Raw genomic sequence first — 19,442 nt, forward strand, 5'->3', positions numbered from 1 at the left:
TGAATTAAGCCTCATAGACTTTCCTGCCCAGGCTGGCCTTGAACTTCAATCCTCAGATCTCAGCGTCCTGAGTAACGAGGATTACAGGCATGAACTACTGGCACCCGGCTAGAATTTTTTTTTTCTAGGATTTTTTTGTTGTCGGTGGTGGTGGTCATAGGGCTTCAACTCAGGACCTGGGCTATATCCTTGAGCTCTTTTGCTCAAGGCTAGAGCTCTACCACTTTTAGCTATAGCACCAATTCTGAGAAAACACCCATTATTAGCAGTTATGTTATGTTAAAGTGTAGTGACAAAATTATGGAGTCTTGGATGGTCTCAAAGTGATAAATTTCTTCTTAAAACATGTTAGCTATGTGTAAGTAGTTCACACCTGTAACCTTACCTTAGAACTCAGTAGGCTGAAATCGAAGGATTGTGAGTTTGAGGTCAGCCTGGGCTTCATAACAAGACCTGACCCCAAAAAAATACTTTGTTAAGGGATGAGGATATTCCTCAGTGATAGATCACTTGCCTGGATGTACAATTCCATGGGTTAAATCCAAACCACAAAATAAACAGCAACAGCAGCAACAACCAAAACAATTGTTTTATTTTTGCATACAACCAAATTTTTTTCTTTCAAACAAAACTTTCTCCGTATTTATTAATCAATCTGCTAGCATGGCACAGAAACAGAGAAATCATATTCCCAACAAAACACATTCAACTATCAAGACAGTGATGACATTTTCCTCTTGATATGGCAAGGTATGTGTGCCATCTCTCCTGCAGTTCCTTACAGACCAAGCTTGGTTCGTCTCCAGTGTCTCCTCTTGGAGTTGTATCTGATTTTATTACCAGTTTTCATCTGAATCCACTGTGGAATAGGACGATTTTGCTTTTGCTTCTTGGCCAGGAAACACTTGATCTTGAAAGTCTTGTGAGAAGACATGCTGATGAATTCAAGAGGAGAATGCCAAAAATTTATCTAGTCAAAAAATGAAAACAAAATAGAGGTGATCAACAGCAAACAGTGAAGTGAATCAGGGCAACAAAAAATGAAGCAGAAACTGGGGTTAAAGGTAATTAGGTTAAAAATGACTATAATTGATATGGTCAAAGGAGTCAAGGCAACAAAAATGTTTTCTAAAAACCAGAAAGTATCACCAAAGGATTTTAATACATTAAAAAAAAACTTCCAACTACAGTTCTGGGTGTAGCTTGGTGGTAGATGGTATGCTTACTAGCATGCTTAAACCTTTTTTAGTAGACAGGCACACAAGTCAACTATACCTTAAACAAAAATAAATACTATGAACTGGGCACAGCGATATGTGATCTCAGTCCTAGCAAGTTGGGAGGTTGAGCCAGAGGATTAATTATCTGACAAATTTATGGCCATCTAAAGAAACATGGAAAGGCCTTGTCTCAAAAAAACAAAACAAACAAACAAGTCACAAGCCAGATGCTAGTGGCTTATGCTTATCATCCTAGCTACTCAGGAGGCTGAGCTCTGAGGATGGCGTTTCAGGCCTAGCAGGAAAGTCTGTGAGACTCTTACCTCCATTAACTACCAAAAAGACACAGTAGAGAGCTGTACTGCAAATGGTAGGGCACATGCCCTGAGCAAAAAAGCTAAGGGGCAGCAGCACTAAGGCCTTGAGTTTAAGCCCCAATACCACCTCTCATATAAAAGAACATTGTTTAAGAAATATTAAGCTAGACCAAAAAACAAAACTAATTTTGGCTATGTAATTTGAATGATTTAGAGAAGCAACTATATCTGAGATAAGTGTTTCTGTTCTTCCAACTAAAATAGATTCGTTATCAAAAAATAATTAATGGTGTTCTTGGCAACTAAACTTTAAGGAGATAACTGAAAACAGGTGAATGGAGCTGCATATTTAGCTGTATCACAAAAGCATTTTCACTTATATGCTGAGCTCAAGATCCACTTCACCTTTCGAAAGGATTTCTGAAAAAGCCAGGAAATGGTGACAAATATAATATAAATAGACTACTTCAATGTTCCACTTAAATTAACCAGGAACATCCCACATTCAAAAGGAAGAAAATTAACTTTCATCTTTATTTTTGGCAGAACTGGGACTTGAATTCAGGGCTTCACTTGCTATTACTTGAACCATTCTTTCAGCTCTTAAACTTCATTTCATAAATGAAGGAGTATCCTAGTGTTTTTGGACTTATTTTGAAGCCACCGCAAATTCATTAATTGTTTTTTTTGTTTATGTTTTTGTTTTTGCCAGTCCTGGGCCATGAACTCAGGGCCTGGGCACTGTCCCTGAGCTTCTTTTGCTTAAGGCTAGCATGCTCCCAATGGAACCACAGCGCCACTATCTCCAGAACGGTGGAACTGGAGGGGGGGGGGGGGGAAAGGCAGGGTGTGCTGTAAATTCCAGCCCAGCACGCTGGAGGCTGAGACAGGACGATCTCAATCTAGAGGCTGGAGTACACAGGCTAACTCGTTGCGAATTTAAGAAAACAAAAGCCATCGGTATTAGTGTTCTTTCGTTCTCGTTTCTGGTTGTGCAGTCTCTTCCGCTTCTCCATCCACACCGTAAGACAACCACCCGGAATCTTCGGTGTTTAGTCCTTTGTCTCAAAGACCCAGGTCGATTAGAAAAAGTTCTTTGTCCTGGGTAGGTTCTGGGGAATGGCAAGTAGAGAAGGATCCTGAGCTGGGACTGTCCACCCTTTATAGACTACAGGGGTTAATGAGCCAGGCAGGGTGGGAACAGCCCGGAGGAAGGGGGAAACGCGGGGCAGAGGCTCCGAGGCGAGGGCTGGAAGGAAGGGAAGAGGAAGGAAGCAGGGGAGGGGCGGGGGGGGGAGAGGGAGGAGAGCAACATGGAATAAAAACCGGTTTAATCAATTCTACCTGAAGACTACCAGAAAAGCCAGGTGCCAGTAGCTAGGAGCGCGGGAGGGCGCACGGACTGCGAGCGTGATTCCTTCGCTGGGCGCCGGGCCGTGCGCTCAGCAGCTCCCACCCGGCCCGCGGGCCTGGCCGGCCGAGGCCCTGGCCTCCCCCACCAGCCAGGACCTGAGGCTGGCCGCGGCCCACACCCCGCCACCACAGCCCCCGGAGTCCAGATCCCACTCACCTGGACCACGGGCGAGCCGGTCCCGCCAAGCAGAGAGACGCAGCGAGGGCAATGGCGGCCACGGGAAGCGCCGTTGGGCCACGCAGCCGCCAGTACCCGGAAGAGAGCTGCCCACGTGAGCGCGCGTGCGCACAGCACGTGGCCGCCGGAAGTCCAGTCAGCTGTGAAGAAAGCCGCGTGAAGAAAGGCGGGCCGAGGGAAGCGCTCCCCGCCCAGACTCCACGATTGGCCCTGGAGGTAAAGCTTGGTTTTCAGTTGGTGAGCCCGCCATCAACCAGCAAGAAAGGAAGGCGTGGCCCAGCTGGGAAAGCCTCAGGTTAGCAAGCATGCGCAATGCCTGGGGTTCACACCCCAGTATGGACCCATCAAGCCACCAGTGACGAGCTGGTTAGGGTGGACGGTCACAGCTCAGTGGTAGAACGCGTGCCTGCCATGCAAGAAGACGTGGGTTCTATCCCCAGGGTCTAAATAAACAAGAATGAGGGGTTAAAATCGAGAACAGAGTCCGCCAGTGACGGGGTGGGGAAGGGGGTTAGGATGCCTGAGGGGTTGGACTCAGGGCCCGGGCACTGATTCTTAGCTTCTTCCGCTCAGGGTTAGTGCTCGACCATTGGAGCTACAGCTCTGCTTTCAGGCTTTTGGGCGGTTAATTGGACACCAGAGTCTTCTGGACTTACCTGCTTGGGCTGGTTTGAAAATTCAATCATCAGCCATCAGCCTCCTGATCAGCTAGCTAGGCTTACAAGCACGAGCCTCCTGCACCTGGCTCCATGGCTTTATGCCTCATTGTATTTATAGTGCTGTCTTGGAAATAACTAGTATTTTTTAAAAAAAAAATATGTTCTCTAGTACATGGTGTCTGTTAAAAGTAGAGGTAGTGATACAACATCTTAGAAAGTTGTGTTAAAATTCACAAGCAGTGTTGTTTAGTTGGGTGTGGTCAGGCCATTCTTCCTCCAACCAAAGGTGCACATCGTGTTTGTGTAGTTGTTCTGAAAGGAAACACAAACAGGAAAAGCTCTATGCCAGTGTGGTGATTCTTAGGGAAGAAAATCTCCCATCCAATATATATATATACTGGGGCAAACAGGACAAACAGTCCCTCCTTCACAACATCAAGTCTTTTCTAGGTGTTAAAAAAGTGGCTTATGTATGACAAAAGTATAGATTTTAAACTACTATGATTTGTATATTTTGTGGTAAAATTTCTAAGAAAAGTTGTTTTCTGACATTTTGAGCAATATAGGGCAGAACATTGTTTTGCTTTATTTTTGTTTTTTTGGTGCTGTATATGAGGTCTGCTTAGCCAGGATACCTCCATCTTGAGGCTCCTGCCCAAGATTTTGCTAAACATCAGCTCAAAACAGAAAAATATCTTTCTCTTCTCACTTAATAGCTGGCCCGATCCCTTGCACCCCAATTGGCCACAGGTGACATTCTGCGCCCAAGGGACTGCAGGCTACATCTTTAGTTCTGTACAAATGTCTCCTCACCTCTAGGCACATGTGAACAGCTAGCCCCCCTCCCTCTATCATGACCTATGTGCCTGCGACTATAAAACCTTAGTCTGTAAGCCGCTGTGGGCTCTAGGTCTTTGCTGGAGGCCCCCTGCTGGAAGCCCCTCCATAGGCTTTCTCCCTAATAAATCTGTGCCTGTTCTGGTGTGGAACCATCTTCTTGCCTATTTTCTGCACTTTTTGGGTTCTAACTAACTGGAATCCAAGGCCCCATGCATGTTAGGCAAACACTACCATTGAGCTAGAGCCCTAACCTATTACATACCATATTAAAAAAAAAAAAACCAAAAAAAAACTGGCAGAAAGGGCCGGGCAGGTAGCTCAATGGTAGAGTGCTTGCCTTGCATGCATGAGGCCCTGGGTTTGAGTCCTCAGCACCACATAAGCAGAAAAAGTTGGAAGTGGCACTGTGGTTCAAGTGGTAGAGCACTAGCCTTGAGCTGAAGAGCTGAGGGACAGCGCCCAGGCCCAGAGTCTAGGCCCTTCAACCACCCCCCCCAAAAAAAAGCAAACAACAACAACAACAAACTGGAGGAAAGGAGCTTGAATGTAACAAAATAATGTAACAAAATAATAAGTTGGGAATGCTGATTAGCCTGATGATAGCAGTACAAGCAGTATACATGTATTGACAATATACTACATAAAAAATAAAAAGGAAGCTAAAAAAGCACTTTTAAAAATGCTTGCTCAGCTGGGTGCCAGTGGCTCCTTCCTTTAATCCTAGCTACTCAGGAGGCTGATTATCAGAGGATTGCAGTTCAAAGCCAGTCTGGGCAGAAAAGTCCATGAAACTCTTATCTCCAATAAACCGCCAAAAACTGGAAGTGGTGCTGTAGCTCAAATAGTAGAGCACTAGCCTAGAGCTGAAGAGCTGAGGGACAGCACCCAGGCCCAGAGTTCAAGCCCTACCCCAACCAAAAAAAAAAAAAAGGTTAATAATCAAAATACATTTTGTGTTAAGTTCATAGGAAAGATTCTGTTCTAAAAACCAGCTTGAAGTGAAATTTTCAAAATCCCTTTTAAGTATTACAGAGGCTGGTAATCGGCTAGGAGGTTGACAAAAGGGAGAAAAGTAAAATTTGAATGCCAGAATGTTTCCATTTAGAAGACACATAAGATTATAAGCCTTTGTCTGTGCCATTTATTCAATGTTGCTGTATGTATCAATGGACAAGCTTAAATCCTTATTTGAAACACCAAGTTTTGTTTGCCATTTAGAAGTGCATACCAGATTAGAGACTGTAAAATAGCACTCTTTTAAATATAGTCCTTTGTTCACTCCTAGGCATGATCGTGTTTTGGAAGTAAATTTGTTCAGTCTTAGGGCTGAACAAATATTTGTATGTTCACTGGGTGGATAGGGGCAGGTAAAGAATTGCAGAGGGAAGAGTTCCATAGGGTTGGGTGACTCTGGATTTTCCCCTCAGGTTACTGGGCATTGGAGAACAAACTTGTCCTAATGTCCTAGGTAGGTTAGAATTAAAGGCAATAAAGGTAATCATTTGAAATGTGTGGGAGTTTTGGTTTGTTTAGTTTATAGGGAAGGCTGTCTTCAGAGAGCAAGTACTTTCACTTATTACGTGGATTTCTAGTAACTAACCAATTTGTAAATTTCTCCTTGGGACAAGAAGGCAGGAACGTCTGTGAGACTCTTTATCTCCAATTAACTACCAAAAAGGCCAGAAGTGAGCTGTGGCTCCAATATTGGCATTGAGAACAAAAACAAAACAAAACAAAACCAGACAGCATCTAGGCCTTGAATTTAAATCCTAGGACAAGCACAACAAACAAAAACAAGTTCTCTAGTTTCACCACAATTCATCTCTTTAATAAGCATATTGAGATAAGTGGCCAGACCTGACATACTGGAACCTCTGGAGTTGGAGAGTTACAACTTCAAAAGTTACACCAGAGGGCATGTCATTATTCACTGTCATTCTGCGGGAGACCATTTGTTGTTGGTTGACATTTTAACCTATGTTTTCCTTTAAGGTCCAGTGCATACTTTAATAGGGCTGTTTACAGTTCTCTGTGGGGTCTCTGTGGGGTCAGAGCACTCTGTTCAGGATCATAAAAGTTGGTGGAAATACATTTGGACATTTTTAACATCTTACCTGCTCCCCATATTTTGTCATTGTTTATTTCAGAAGAACGAGTCCTCCAGGTTTTCCAGGCTGTAGAACATGCAGAAAAGTGATAGTATTTTTCATACACATCGAGATAATAGGGAAAAATTAAATAACGCCTCTAAGTGCTCAGTTGAAACAAACCTGTCATAAAAAAAATCAACAAACTGGGCTCCAGTGACTCATGTAATCTTAGCTACTCAGGAGGTGGAGATCTGAGGATCAAGGTTTGAAGCCAGCCCAGGTAGGAAAGTCTTACCAGACTCTTATCTCCAAATAAACAACAAAGAGACCGAAGTGGAGGTGGCTCAGAAGATGGAGGGGAGGGGGGTGGGAATTGAAAAAAGCCCAGGAACTAGGCCCTAAATTCAAGTCCCAAGAATGTCACAAAAAAAAAAAGGAAAGAAAGAAATTAACAAGAGAAAAACAATTTATTAACATAGATGACACATATTCCTGGGAAATACCTGGATAATACATAGTTTTCAAAAGAGATAGCTTTGGATGACAGTTTATTTAGAGTTCATTTTAGAGAAGGTATAAGGCAAAGGAAAAAGGGCATTTTTGTTTCTAGAGAGTAACTTAGGGAAAGGTTTGTTAGTAAAAGTATATGTAAGTCCTGCCATCCTTCCATCTAGTTCTCAGAAATAAGAAGTGTCTCCTTGAAGTTGCCTGCTCTGTCTCTTAAGGACTCTTAGCTGTCCATCTGTCTGTCTTTGGTAGATTAAATACACTTTTCTCAGTGCGCCACCCCCCCCCCAGCCAATTCACAATTCTCCCCCTTCCTACTTCCTGAGTGGAGAGAGGCCTCTTATCCTTAGGGTGGAGTGGTGGTGAGAATGGTAAGGATCCGCTGAGTGTAAACTGCTAAGTACCTGGTTGACAATACCAGAGATAACATAGCTTTCCTGGGGCCGGGGTTAAGGGAGGTGATACAGTGAAGGGTTGGTTGGGACTGTAGAATATGTCATCTGGAGTGTCGTGGAGGTGTCGATCTAGTATGTGTAGAGTTACTCTGGGAGAGCTTTGGATCCTTGGGTTTGTGTAAAAATGCAGATCTAAGCCAGGAAGGGGTAGCTCACACCTGTAATCCTAGCTACTCAGGAGGCTGAGATTTCAGGATTACAGTTTGAAGCCAACCCAGGCAGAAAAGTCCAGGAAACTTTCTAAGCATCCTTCCACTTTTGAGTTTCTGTGTTCAACTCTGTGTTGTCCAGTTTTAACAAGATCATACTAAACTACTTTGACTAGAATCCCTCACATTGACCACTCTTGTTGTCTGTGATAATGTGAAATTTACAATCATGTGCCTCCTAATGATATTTCATTCACCAAGACTCATCAGGGATCCAAGATGGTTCTTTGAAGGGAAGGACCTTACCCCCTAGGTTCTTGACTTCATTGAGGAAAAGAATTTCTGGATGAGTCACAGATTGACAAAATTTTTAGTGCCCAAAGCTAGCACAGGACAGAATATACTCAAAGTAGAGAAATACTGTCCTTAAGAACATATATGCATTCCATAGCAGGTGTAGAAGTCTTATATCTCTATTGGTCTCTAACTTGCATGAGTTTCTCCATTCTAACCATCCCTGTGTGTGTGTGTGTGTGTGTGTGTGTGTGTGTGTGTGTGTGTGTGTGTGTGTGTGTGTGTGTGTGTGTGTGTGTGTATGTTAGAGCTTGAACTCAGAGCCTAGACACTGTCCCTGAGCATTTTTGCTCAAAGTGAATGCTCTACCACTTGAGCCACTGCTCACTTCTGGCTTTTTGGTGGTTAATTGGAGAAAAGCATGCCATGGATTTTCCTGCCCAGGCTGGCTTTGAATACGGATCCTCAGGTCTCAACCTCCTGAGTAGGTAGGATTGATTATAGATGTGAACCACTGGCACTTGGCTTGAATTGGGATTTTAGTCATTTGCTGTGACAACCTTCCTGGATTATGTCTTATGTTCTTGAAGCCATTAAGTCTGAGAATCCCAGAAACAGTCTTCTAATTGACATAATTGACACATGAGGTCTTGCCATATGCTTCTTCCTTGGAGATGTTTTCCTAGTGCTCAGGAACCATTGATCTTCTATTTTAAGCTTTTAAGAGTCAAAGGAAAAAAAAAAACACAAAGCAGTGAAGGTAGTGTGTATAAAATATCTCTGTAATTGTTCCAGGAAACAGGAAACATCCCTAACTATTTTTAGTAAGCAACTGTATATGTGGAAGTCTTTGTTTTGTTATCAAAATTTCCTTTCCTTTTCCATGTCCCCTGTTCTAACCAGTCTCAACTCTGTTTACACAGTGGTATCTGACTATGACAACTGAAGAATTCTTCCTGTCTAAAGATGACAGAGCCATCGCATTGCCATAGCATGCTGACTGCATGCTGAGCATGTGCTGTCATGCATGCTGTCATGCATGCTGAACTATTACAAGATAGTGGTGATGATACTTGAAAGAAACCAACTGCACTTCCAGTCATTTGAAAGTTCAGGGTGCGCAACCATGATACCTGAGTATAAATCATTATGTCTCTGGTTTCTTTTCATTATTTTGCTGCATACAATATGTCATGTTACCAGCTACATACATCTCATTTTTTTCCCCTCAGTCCTGAAGATCAAGCCGAGGGCCTAGCTATGTTAAGCAAGTGTTTTTGTTTTTGTTTTTTGTTTTTTTTTGCGGGGGGAGGGAGGGGTCCGGTCGTGGGGCCTGAACTCTGGGCCTGGGCGCTGTCCCTCAGCTCTTCAGCTCAAGGCTAGCGCTCTACCACTTGAGCCACAGTGCCACTTCCGGCTTTTTTCTTTCTTATGTGGTGCTGAGGAATCAAACCCAGGGCCTCAGGCATGCAAGGCAAGCGCTCTACCACTGAGCCACCTTCCCAGTCCATCATTCTTTTTTTAAAATATAATTTTATTGTTATTGTTAAGGTGTTCTGGGAGTTATCATTTCTTAATCTCATTCTTAATCTCATGTTTGTTTAGCATGACCTTAGGAGCCATATGCTATATTATATGCACAGTTACACACACAATACACACACATATTCTATATCATACACACACACACACATACACACACACTCCAAGAGTCTAGATGTGTAGTGGACTATACCATCTAGGTTTGTGTAGGTATACTTTATGATATTCACATATTAATGAAACTGCCTATTGACAGACACATATCACATATCATCAGCTGCTAAATGAGGAAGGCTCCATTGGGGATTCCTGCACTTGCAGAGGAGAAAGATGCTGTACCTTAAACATAATACCTTCAAAGTTGTCCTTTCTACTTCTTTTAAAAACCAGAGTCTTGGAGGAGGTAACAATGCTAGATAGGAAATGTACTCATTACCTTACTCATGTAACTGTAACCCCTGTGTACAGTATTTTTACAATAAAAAACATATAGAGAGAGGTGGGGGGGAGAGAAAGAGGGTGTGTGTGTCTTGGCTCGTGCCTGTAATCTTATCTACTCAGGAGGCTGAGATCTGAGGATTGCAGTTTGAAACCAGCTGGTGAGACTCTTATCTCCAATTAACTACCAGAAAACCAGTAATGGTGCTGTGGCTCTAAGTGGTAGAGTGTTAGCCTTGAGCACAAAGAGGCTTAGGGACAGTGTCTAGGCCCTGAATTTAAGCCCCACTGAAAGACCCCCGACAGGGTGGGGTGCCTTTCGATCTAGAAAGACCCTCTCCCAAGGAACAACGAGACCACTTGTGCGGATGCAATCAGCAAGAGGTTTATTCGGGCATGCCCAGGCTCCCAGGTGCACACGACCTCGAGATCCACAAGGTTCGGGTCGGTGGCTGAGAACCTGTCCGGACACACGGGTATCCGGGGCGACAAGTCTATCGGGAGACTTGCGCGCCGGGGCACATGAAAGCACCCTCTTTTATGGGCAGCAGAAGCAAGGTTACAGAAGCGAGATGCCTGGTTACAGGGTGTTGATTGGTTAATTTTGAATCATGCTTAAGGAGGGGATTGGTCAGGTTGAGTCAGGCGAGCGGGTTAGCTGACATGCCTGGACTTGCCCCCGACATGCCTGTACTTGCCCCTTTACTCAGAAACTGTTTTATTTCTGGTATATGGTTTAGTCGCATATCCTGCCTTGCCCTTTTGATGGGGGCTTAGTTTTACGGGAAGGGAGGGGTTGGCCAGCAGGTTGGGTGGCCTAGTGGCGACACAATGCCTGCCCCACAGGCAATGACTCAGAGGCCTGTCGTTTTGTTTCTCGGTTAGCGGCCTGACCACTGACCGTCATAACCTGCCTCACCCTTCTTGGCATAGTTTCGCGGGGGATGGGTGGTAGCTGTCCTAGTGGGCAAGCATGAACTGGGGTCTTTCACCACAACCGACCAAAAGATTAAAATAAAATAAAAATAAAAACTAGAATATTAGGTCAATGACTAACTCTAAAGGTTCTAACATGACAGGTCCAGTTTTGTTTTTTGTTTTTTTTTTCTCCAAAGAAAGAAAGCAAAAGAAGTGGTTTAAGAAAAAAAAGGAAAGGAATGTAATTAAAATGGTTGTTTTGGGAATCTGGGAAGGTGGCTCAGTGGTAGAGTGCTTCGTCTTGCATGCATGAGGCCCTGGGTTCAATTCCTCAGCACCACATAAACAGAAAAAACAGAAGTGGTGCTGTGGCTCAAGTGGTAGAGCGCTAGCCTTGAGCTGAAGAGCTAAGGACAGTGCCCAGAGTTCAGGCCCCACAACTGACTAAATAAATAAATAAATAAATAAATGGCTGTTTTGGGAAGATGAGTACCAAGTATTTGAGCCTATCTTCCTGGCACTGACAGAGCTTTTGGTTTAAATAGAAGAATCGGGGTAAGGGTGGAGGTGTGCAGAAGCTGTTTTGTTCAAACCACCCAGTCTTAGGTCCTGGTGGCCATTATCTCAGTCCTGCTTCTTGGAGGTGACAGCAGAAATCCTTGTCACCCAAGGGGACAATCAGATTCAGGAGAGATGTAAGCCCCCTGCTTGCAGGATTATCTCCTCCCGGCAGGAGTGATCTGCCTGAATAAGCCTACTGTTTATGGAATCCAAGGTGACTTGCAGGTGTGGGACAATGAGTCTTCTGGTTGCCATTTTTTCAGGAACATTCCATTTCTGAAAACACAGAGTGAAACACTGACAGTAAAATACTTCAGATACCCTGTCTCTGTGCTTCCAGTCTTGAAGAGGAACCAGAAAGGTTGGGTGCACTAGTTTTAAGACACATACTCTTTAAATGATTTAACATGCCTATATGCAGAGTTAAGCAACATCTTTTCCAAAGCAAAGGACACAATTAGAAAATGACGTTAGAGAGGCCAGGCTTTCTTCCTGCTTGTAGTTACCCTTTGGGCCTGAGTGAAGAAGCTGCAGTTTTTCAGCAAAAGCAGTTTCTGAGAATCTGTTACATAGTTTTGGCTAAACCTTTTGGAGGAACTTAGGAGGAATCAGCCAAGGTCACTAAGTTGCTCTGACGTTTTCTTTTAGATAACCATGAATAAACTTAGTTCATTATAATGCAGAAGAACATACCTAGAAGTTTTTGTGTTCTCCATCTTTCCTTTTGTTCTTGGTGCTGTGGATCAGACACACAAGATATCAGATGTGCTAGGCAAATGCTTTACAACTGAACTACATTTCTAGCCATACACTTTTTCTTTTGAACACATGCTCTATGACTTCGCACTGAGCATGTGTAGAAATGTGCCCTCCCATACATGTGCTTTTCTGTATGAATATCTCTATAGGATAAGCATTCTGAAGAAAATGTCTGTGCTGCCTTTGTTCTGGGAGAGCTTTATTTTGCAAATAAAACCAATGCTCTCTTTACTTGCAATGAGTAATAGTTCCCTTATCTTCTGCTCATGCTCATTGCATTTACACTCACCAAGAAGAGAACCCATTGCTTTCCGTTCCAGTATCTCAGTGTTTTTCCTGTATTTAAATGGCTGCTTGGTGGAATAGGAGAAGCTGAGTTTGTTATTCTCATGTTCTCTGAAGGTCTGATTGTGTTCTTCATCTGCATCATTCACCACATGATGTCAGATTCTCTGGACTTCGTTAATCAAGAATGCAGTTAGAAGCCAGTGTCTCATGCCTATAATCTTTGACGCTCAGGACGCTGAGATCTGAGGATTGCGATTCAAAGCCAGCTTGGGAAGGAAAGTCTGTGAGACTCTCATTAAAGTAAGGTGACTGAACCTAAATAATTTCTTGCAGACATCCTAGTGCCTAGGGAAGAGATACGGGACTGTCCACCCAGCTCCAAGGCCTAGAGGGGAGACAAGCCATCCTTTGAGGTGCAGATGCCTGGCTCAATGGGGTGAGCTAGGAGGGCTCTGTGGCTCAAGTGGTAGAGCACTAGCCTTGAGTACCAAGAGGCCCAGGCCCTAAGTAAAAGCCCAGGACCAGCAAAAAAAGAAAAAAGAAAAAAGAATGCAGTTATGTTGGTTATGGTGTCAATAGGCTTTTTTCCCCATGGCTTCTGCAGGGCTTTGGGCCCATACTTCCCAAGGACAAGGATTCAGCTTGTTCAACATATCCATGTAACTCTGAATCATGTATGCATGTGCTACCTTAGGTAATCCTGCAAGTAACCTAGAGGCTGGGTGCACATGCTCTGCCTTGTGTGGCACATACTTGACATCTGTGTTCTGAAGACCCTATTAAAGTATTTAAACTAATAGAGAGTACTGTACTCATTTGCAGTAGTGTGGAGGTTTGTACATAGTTCTGTCTCTTAGCTACAATCTTTGGAATCATGCTGTTACTTTTCATTTTAGAACTTGTATAAAAAGGGGCATTTTCAAATGCCTAATGCCACTTTTGTCTAGACGGTGTATAAACAGCCATCACTGAAGGACAGAAGAAAAAGCAATGGGGGTAATACCACTGTGAACAATGAGCTGTTCACAGGGAGGATGGGGGCGGCGGGGCGGGGGGGGGGGGAGGTTGCTGCTGGTGGGCAGAGTGAAGCTGGCATAGCTGTGTGGTCTGTGAGCCTCTGCTGAAATGGGCCAGCCCTCTGTGATGTGTGCTTGCATGTTCATCTACCCAAGGTGGATGAGTCTGGATTCTAGGAGTGAACCAGCACCACAAGTGGTTCTAAGGATGGCAAAGGAAGAACTGGTGTTGTAGCTGCATGCAAACTGAGCCAGTCATTTGAGAGGGGCTGAAGCATGCTAGTAAAGGATATGCTTTTCTCTACTGCCTCATGGAAAACATCTTATTGAAAATATTCAAATAATTACTTCAGACAAAAACTGAAAATAGCTGCAGTATGGGAACATTCAAAAAGTTATAGATACAAATATCTTCAAGCCAACTTCATGGAGATTTTCTCTGAAGATTAAGAATTTGATTATGGCAATTTGTTATCTAGTTTCCTAGTTTCTTTTTTGTTGTTGTTTTTTGTTTTTGTTTTTATATGTCATGGGGCTTTAACTCAGGGCCTAGGCCCTGTCCCTGAACTTTTATGTTCAAGGCTAGTGCTCTGCCACTTTGAACCGTAGCACCACTTCCTGTTTTATGATGCTTAATTGAAGATTAGAGTCTCAGACTTTTCTGCTTTGAACCATAATCCTCACGTGACAGCCTCCTGAGTAGCTAGGCTTACAGGCATGAGCCACTAGTGCCTGGCTCCTAGTTTGTTGTGGTATAAAAGAAACTTCAGGGGCTGGGAAGGTGGCTCAGTGGTAGAGTGCTTGCCTTGCATGCATGAAGCCCTGGGTTCAATTCCTCAGCACCACATAAGCAGAAAAAGCCAGAAGTGGTGCTGTAGCTCAAGTGGTTGAGTGCTAGCCTTGAGCTGAAGAGCTGAGGGACAGTGCCCAGGCCCAGAGTTCAGGCCCATGATGACCAAAAAAAAGAAAGAAAGAAAGAAAGAAACTTCAACACCCAGTGCTAGTGTCTCACTCCTGTAATTCTAGCTACTTAGGAGGCTGAGATATGAGGATCTCTGTTCAAAACTAGCCTGAGCAGAAGAGTCCGTGATACTTCCACATCCTCTTTGTATTGTCCAGTTTTCCTAAGAATGTTGCTAAATCAGTTTAGCCAGAATCCCTTGCCCTGATACAGGATGGCATTCCTCATTTCCCACTGTTTTTTCCTAAGATAGCTGATTACCCTGCCCAGCCTGCCTCAGGAGTCCTGTGGGGTTGGTCTAGTGAGAACTCCTTTCTCCCTGGTGTCTCCTCCCACTCACCCCTACCCTTCTTCTTGGCTATGTACCCCAATTTGTCCATAAGGCGATTTCTACTTTGAGACTCCTTTGCTCTATTGCAATAGTTCCTGAGACTAATCTGACTTTGCCACTTTACTGTCTGGCTCGGGTTTTCTTTGACAGAGTTAAATGAGCTAATTTATGAAAAGCACTTAGAATAGTACCAGCACACAGTAAACTCTAATACAGAAGAGTTTTGGTTCAGTTTCCCAAGTAATGGGAGCAAAGATACATCCTTGTATGTGGGTCTAATAAGCAGCTGCCGATGTAACTTAGGTCTTCTAGTCCCCTACCCCTCAAAATTATTCTCTGTCGGTCATTCAGACCTGCCCCATCACCTTTCCCAGTTCAAGGTCTTTGTTTTCTGTCCTGACACAGGCTGTACACGTTTACTTCTGCTCTGTAAACAATTTCTCTTTCCCAAAGACACGTGATGGTTTTTAGCTCCTTGTTTCTCTTTCAAGGCCCTTTATCTGTTCCACTCCCTTCTCCCCAAGGCCAACCACATTTGTATCCTCATATATGTGCTTCTTATCCGGTTCCCTGGGCAGAGCAGCTGGCCTCTCAATAAAATAGCTCAATTCTCAAGTAGCTTTCAGGAAAGAGAGAGAGTGACAGAAGTGGGGTTCTGAAGAAGATTCAAGCTGAAGAGTCTCCTAGTGAGGCTTTGAAGTGTGGAGTTACTGGGAAGCCAAAGGCTTTAATCGTGGCTGATTGGGTCACAGATTTTTCTTTAATCCCAAAGCTGTCCATTATCTCCTGCTATATACATGCATCTGTAGCTATAGGTACATTTGCACAGAGAAATCAGAATGAACAGAAATTGATCCTTCTGACCATGGTCAGAACCCAGTTCCAGAGATTCTCCTATAATGAGACAAAAACCTTGGCCTCAGCACAGGAATTCATTAGTGACCATTTCAAATGCAGTCTGTAGAAAGATACTCCAAACCCTGCAGCATCTAGGCTGGGGATATAGTTCAGTGGTAGAGCATTAAGCTTAGCATGCACAAAGCCTTGGGTTCAATCCCCAGCATCAAACAAACAAACAAGCCAAGATAAGCCCCTCAGGACAAAGCTACTGAGTGACAGCCTTTCATGTTTGCCACCAGGACTCTTTTTAATTGACACCTGACATATCAATGCCTTTTGCTACAACTTAGGTATTTTCTGGTTGGCCATCAGCTTCCTTTCCTGTCTTTACAGTAGCTGTAAAATCCCTTCCTCCTGGGCCAGTGGGGATCTTCCTGTCTTACTGCTACTCAAGAGTCTTCTCTGCGTAAGTCCCTAGTAAATTGAGCTTCCCACAAACCTGAATTTGTCTGTTTCTTTCTTCTATCTCAATTGGTAGTCTGTTCTTGAATACCAGGTTTTCCTGAAACACTGTCTATCATCTTATCCCTGTCAACAGACAACAAAAAGCATGTGCCTCCATTCAGTTTTCTGCTCACTGAGTGTGTCTTTTCATGTTCGTTGACTTTGAACAATGCAGCCATTTTTTCCAAAATGTCGGAGGCCATTATCTTAATAGTTCAGTGTCCTAGGAAAGCTCCTTATTCTTGGGAGCAGAGCATGAAGCCTCTTTCTAATTATAGTCTTTCTGAATTTCTTGTCCTTTCCTTTAAATAAAGTGTCTAGCCATATGCTCTCTGAGTAGTATTCTAAGTTTTCTATCTTGCCTCATTTTCTTCAGAATCTGTCAGTGTCAGAGTTTTTTTTTACAGCGTTACCGTAAAAATGTACCAAATTTTGGTTGAGAAAACTGGCTTTTCTGAAGAGAAGGCGATTTTTTAAAGAGATTGTGTGGGAGTCTGTGTCCTGGTTGCAGAAATAGTGAGAGCAGTCCTTTCAAATAATTCCCTACTTAGAATTTAGCTAGCTTTTTCGATGCCAGCTTGACTGTTTCACCTGGATTCAAATCCACTTTGTTTATAGTTCAAAAGCATCATGCTTTAAAAAAAAAAAAAGGAAGATCACAGAATATCTCATAATCAGCTGATGATGGGGTCTAACTAAAGCACATTGACTATAGATGAGAAGAGAAATAGATATAATTTCCTGTCTCTGAATTGAACGATGATGGCACTGAGGCAGGATTGACTAGGGAAAATCACCAGGAACTGGTGACAACACCACGCCTATCCATATGCTTCGCATTTGCCTACGCAAATGTTACAGTGGTCTTCCATAGGCACTGCCCAGCCCTTGGAGATTCTTAGGAAGTCCATGGCTTATATATACTACATGTGTGAGAATGCAGGAAAACTTCTAGCAGGGCTGGGAGGAAGCTCAGTGGTATAGCAATGCCTAGCATGGGCAAGGCCCTGAGTTCCATCTCAGGACCACGAGCAAAACACAAAATGCAGTAATCTGATCAATTGTGGTGATGTAAATTTATCATCCCTAGTACTAGTGAGATTGAGGTAGTAGGAACATGAGTTCTAGGCCTGGTTTATGTGGTCACAAACAAGTAACAGAAAGAACAAAAATGCAGTGATCCAAATGATTTGATTCAATGAAGTGTTGGGTTGCATAATCATAAAGATAATGAAGTTCCTTTGTATGATCAGTTTTAAAAATTATCTTTAGTGGGATGGGAATGTAGCTTAGTGGTAGAGTGCTTGCCTAGCATGCATGAAGCCCTGGGATACATACATATATATTTATTTATATCTTTAGTTTCAATTCAGCATGTCAGTTTATGAGTACAGTGCATCTTGTTGTATGACCAATTTTTAAAATTTCAATTTTAGGGGCTGGGAAGGTGGCTCAGTGGTAGAGTGCTTGCCTTCCATGCATGAGGCCCTGGGTTCGATTCCTCGGCACCACATAAGCAGAAAAGGCTGGAAGTGGCGCTGTGGCTGAAGTGGTAGAGTGCTAGCGTTGAGCTGAAGAACTGAGGGACAGCTCCTAGGCCCAGATTTCAGGCTCTACAACTGGCAAAAAACAAAAACAAAAACAAAATTTCAATTGTGATCCCTGTGCATTTGTAAACACTGCTTAGTCTTCTAAGCATACTTAGTTTATTCTCTCTAGAAGTCATTTTGTGTCACATTGACTGGAAGTTGGTCATAAATCTTTATTTTTCTCTTTATCAATATTCTTGGAAATATTACTTGGCAGCTCTTCCCAAAAGAAGGTGGGGTTCTTCTCAGTACAGTGTAGCACAAATGGGCATGGGTCTGAAGAAGGGCTTTCAGCTGTTGATCTTTCTTCCCTAGAAATCTGGATTCTGTCATCTGAACAAATCTGTCAGAAAGCCCAGCCTAGATTGGTAGAACCACCTATTCATCTAAGTCACACCTAACACAGGTTTCTATGGATGAGCCCAGCTGAGCCAGCATTGCCAGCTGATCTACAAACCCTAAATTCCTACTATTTGAAGTCATTGAGTAGTGGGGTCATTTGTTATGTAACAATAGCTAACTGGTACATATAACATAGCAGGCACTTTTTCCTGCCTTACATGTATTTATATTCTTTCTGTTAGCCTAACCTCCTCCATCTTGGGAGCCACCATGCTGTCTTAGGCCCTGCTCTAAAGGATGGCCTTTCCCAAAATCTGGAGACACAGGCCTTAACCTGAAATTAGCTGACTCAGGCCTTATCAGGTGACACAAACAGCTGCAACCATAAACTTTAGCCCTACCACAACAATATCCCCTGTTCTCATGCACCTTACAAATTCCACATCTCACACAAACCAGACTGCAGAGTACCTCCCCTCCATTGAAATTCTCCCCCCACCCCCACCCCCTAGCCATATAAACCTTGCTCAAGGACAAGTGCTGTCCCTGCCTGAGAGGCTGCCTGCTTGCTGACAATAAACTTTGCTGTACAAGACTTGGTGTCTGCATGGTTTTCTGGGCTGGTGCTTTCACTTTCTACGTAAGGGAATTGAAATTTTGTTGAGAGTCCTTCACCTCAGAGAAGGTAGGTAGTGATCAGTGACATTGCTCTGCACGGACTGCTTAAGTGTGGACACAATGCAGCTTGGTTTCCCAAAGGACCATCCCTACCGTGACCATGCTGAGCTCAAAGATGAGTCCACAAATCAAGAGAGTTTTACATGCGGATGCTAGAAATGAGGAAAATAGGGGCTGAGTTGGGGCTAAATCACAATAACCTGTTTTAGAACAAAACACAAGAGATGATGAGTTTTATATCTGAATATTTTGGAAAAAATTCATGCAATTCACATCTGCGTAATAAATTCATAGGAACAGTGAACTTAAATGTCATCTCTTTGAACACACAAAACACAGAACAAGTTAATAGAGAGCCTTTAGACTTCTGGGAAGAGAAATGCTGTATAAAAGTAAGATGATACACAATAATTTTTGTGACTCCCACGGAAATGTTCTTTTTGTCTGGATAAAAACAGTTGAAGCAATGGATGTTGCTGATGGGTAGGAAAATCAGGTCAAAGGATCTCATCTCCAAGGAGATTTCAAATGCTTTTGAAAGCCTCCTTGATAT

The 19,442-nt window shown here is 43.3% G+C and overlaps 1 protein-coding gene across 1 annotated transcript; it reads right to left on the reverse strand.

The window, feature by feature from the left end:
- Positions 1-571: 571 nt before the first annotated feature.
- Positions 572-3,209, reverse strand: LOC138814469 (large ribosomal subunit protein eL39-like). Its single transcript, XM_070003357.1, has 2 exons — positions 3,108-3,209; positions 572-970 (listed from the first exon to the last, which is right to left on the reverse strand). Exon 2 carries the CDS (start codon positions 932-934, stop codon positions 779-781), a length of 156 nt encoding a protein of 51 aa, XP_069859458.1. The 5' UTR covers positions 935-970; positions 3,108-3,209; the 3' UTR covers positions 572-778.
- Between the last annotated feature and the right edge of the window lie 16,233 nt (positions 3,210-19,442).

Source organism: Dipodomys merriami, unplaced genomic scaffold (genome assembly GCF_024711535.1).
Source record: "Dipodomys merriami isolate MVZ:Mamm:240054 unplaced genomic scaffold, mDipMer1.0.p SCAF_60, whole genome shotgun sequence".
NCBI lineage: Eukaryota > Metazoa > Chordata > Mammalia > Rodentia > Heteromyidae > Dipodomys > Dipodomys merriami.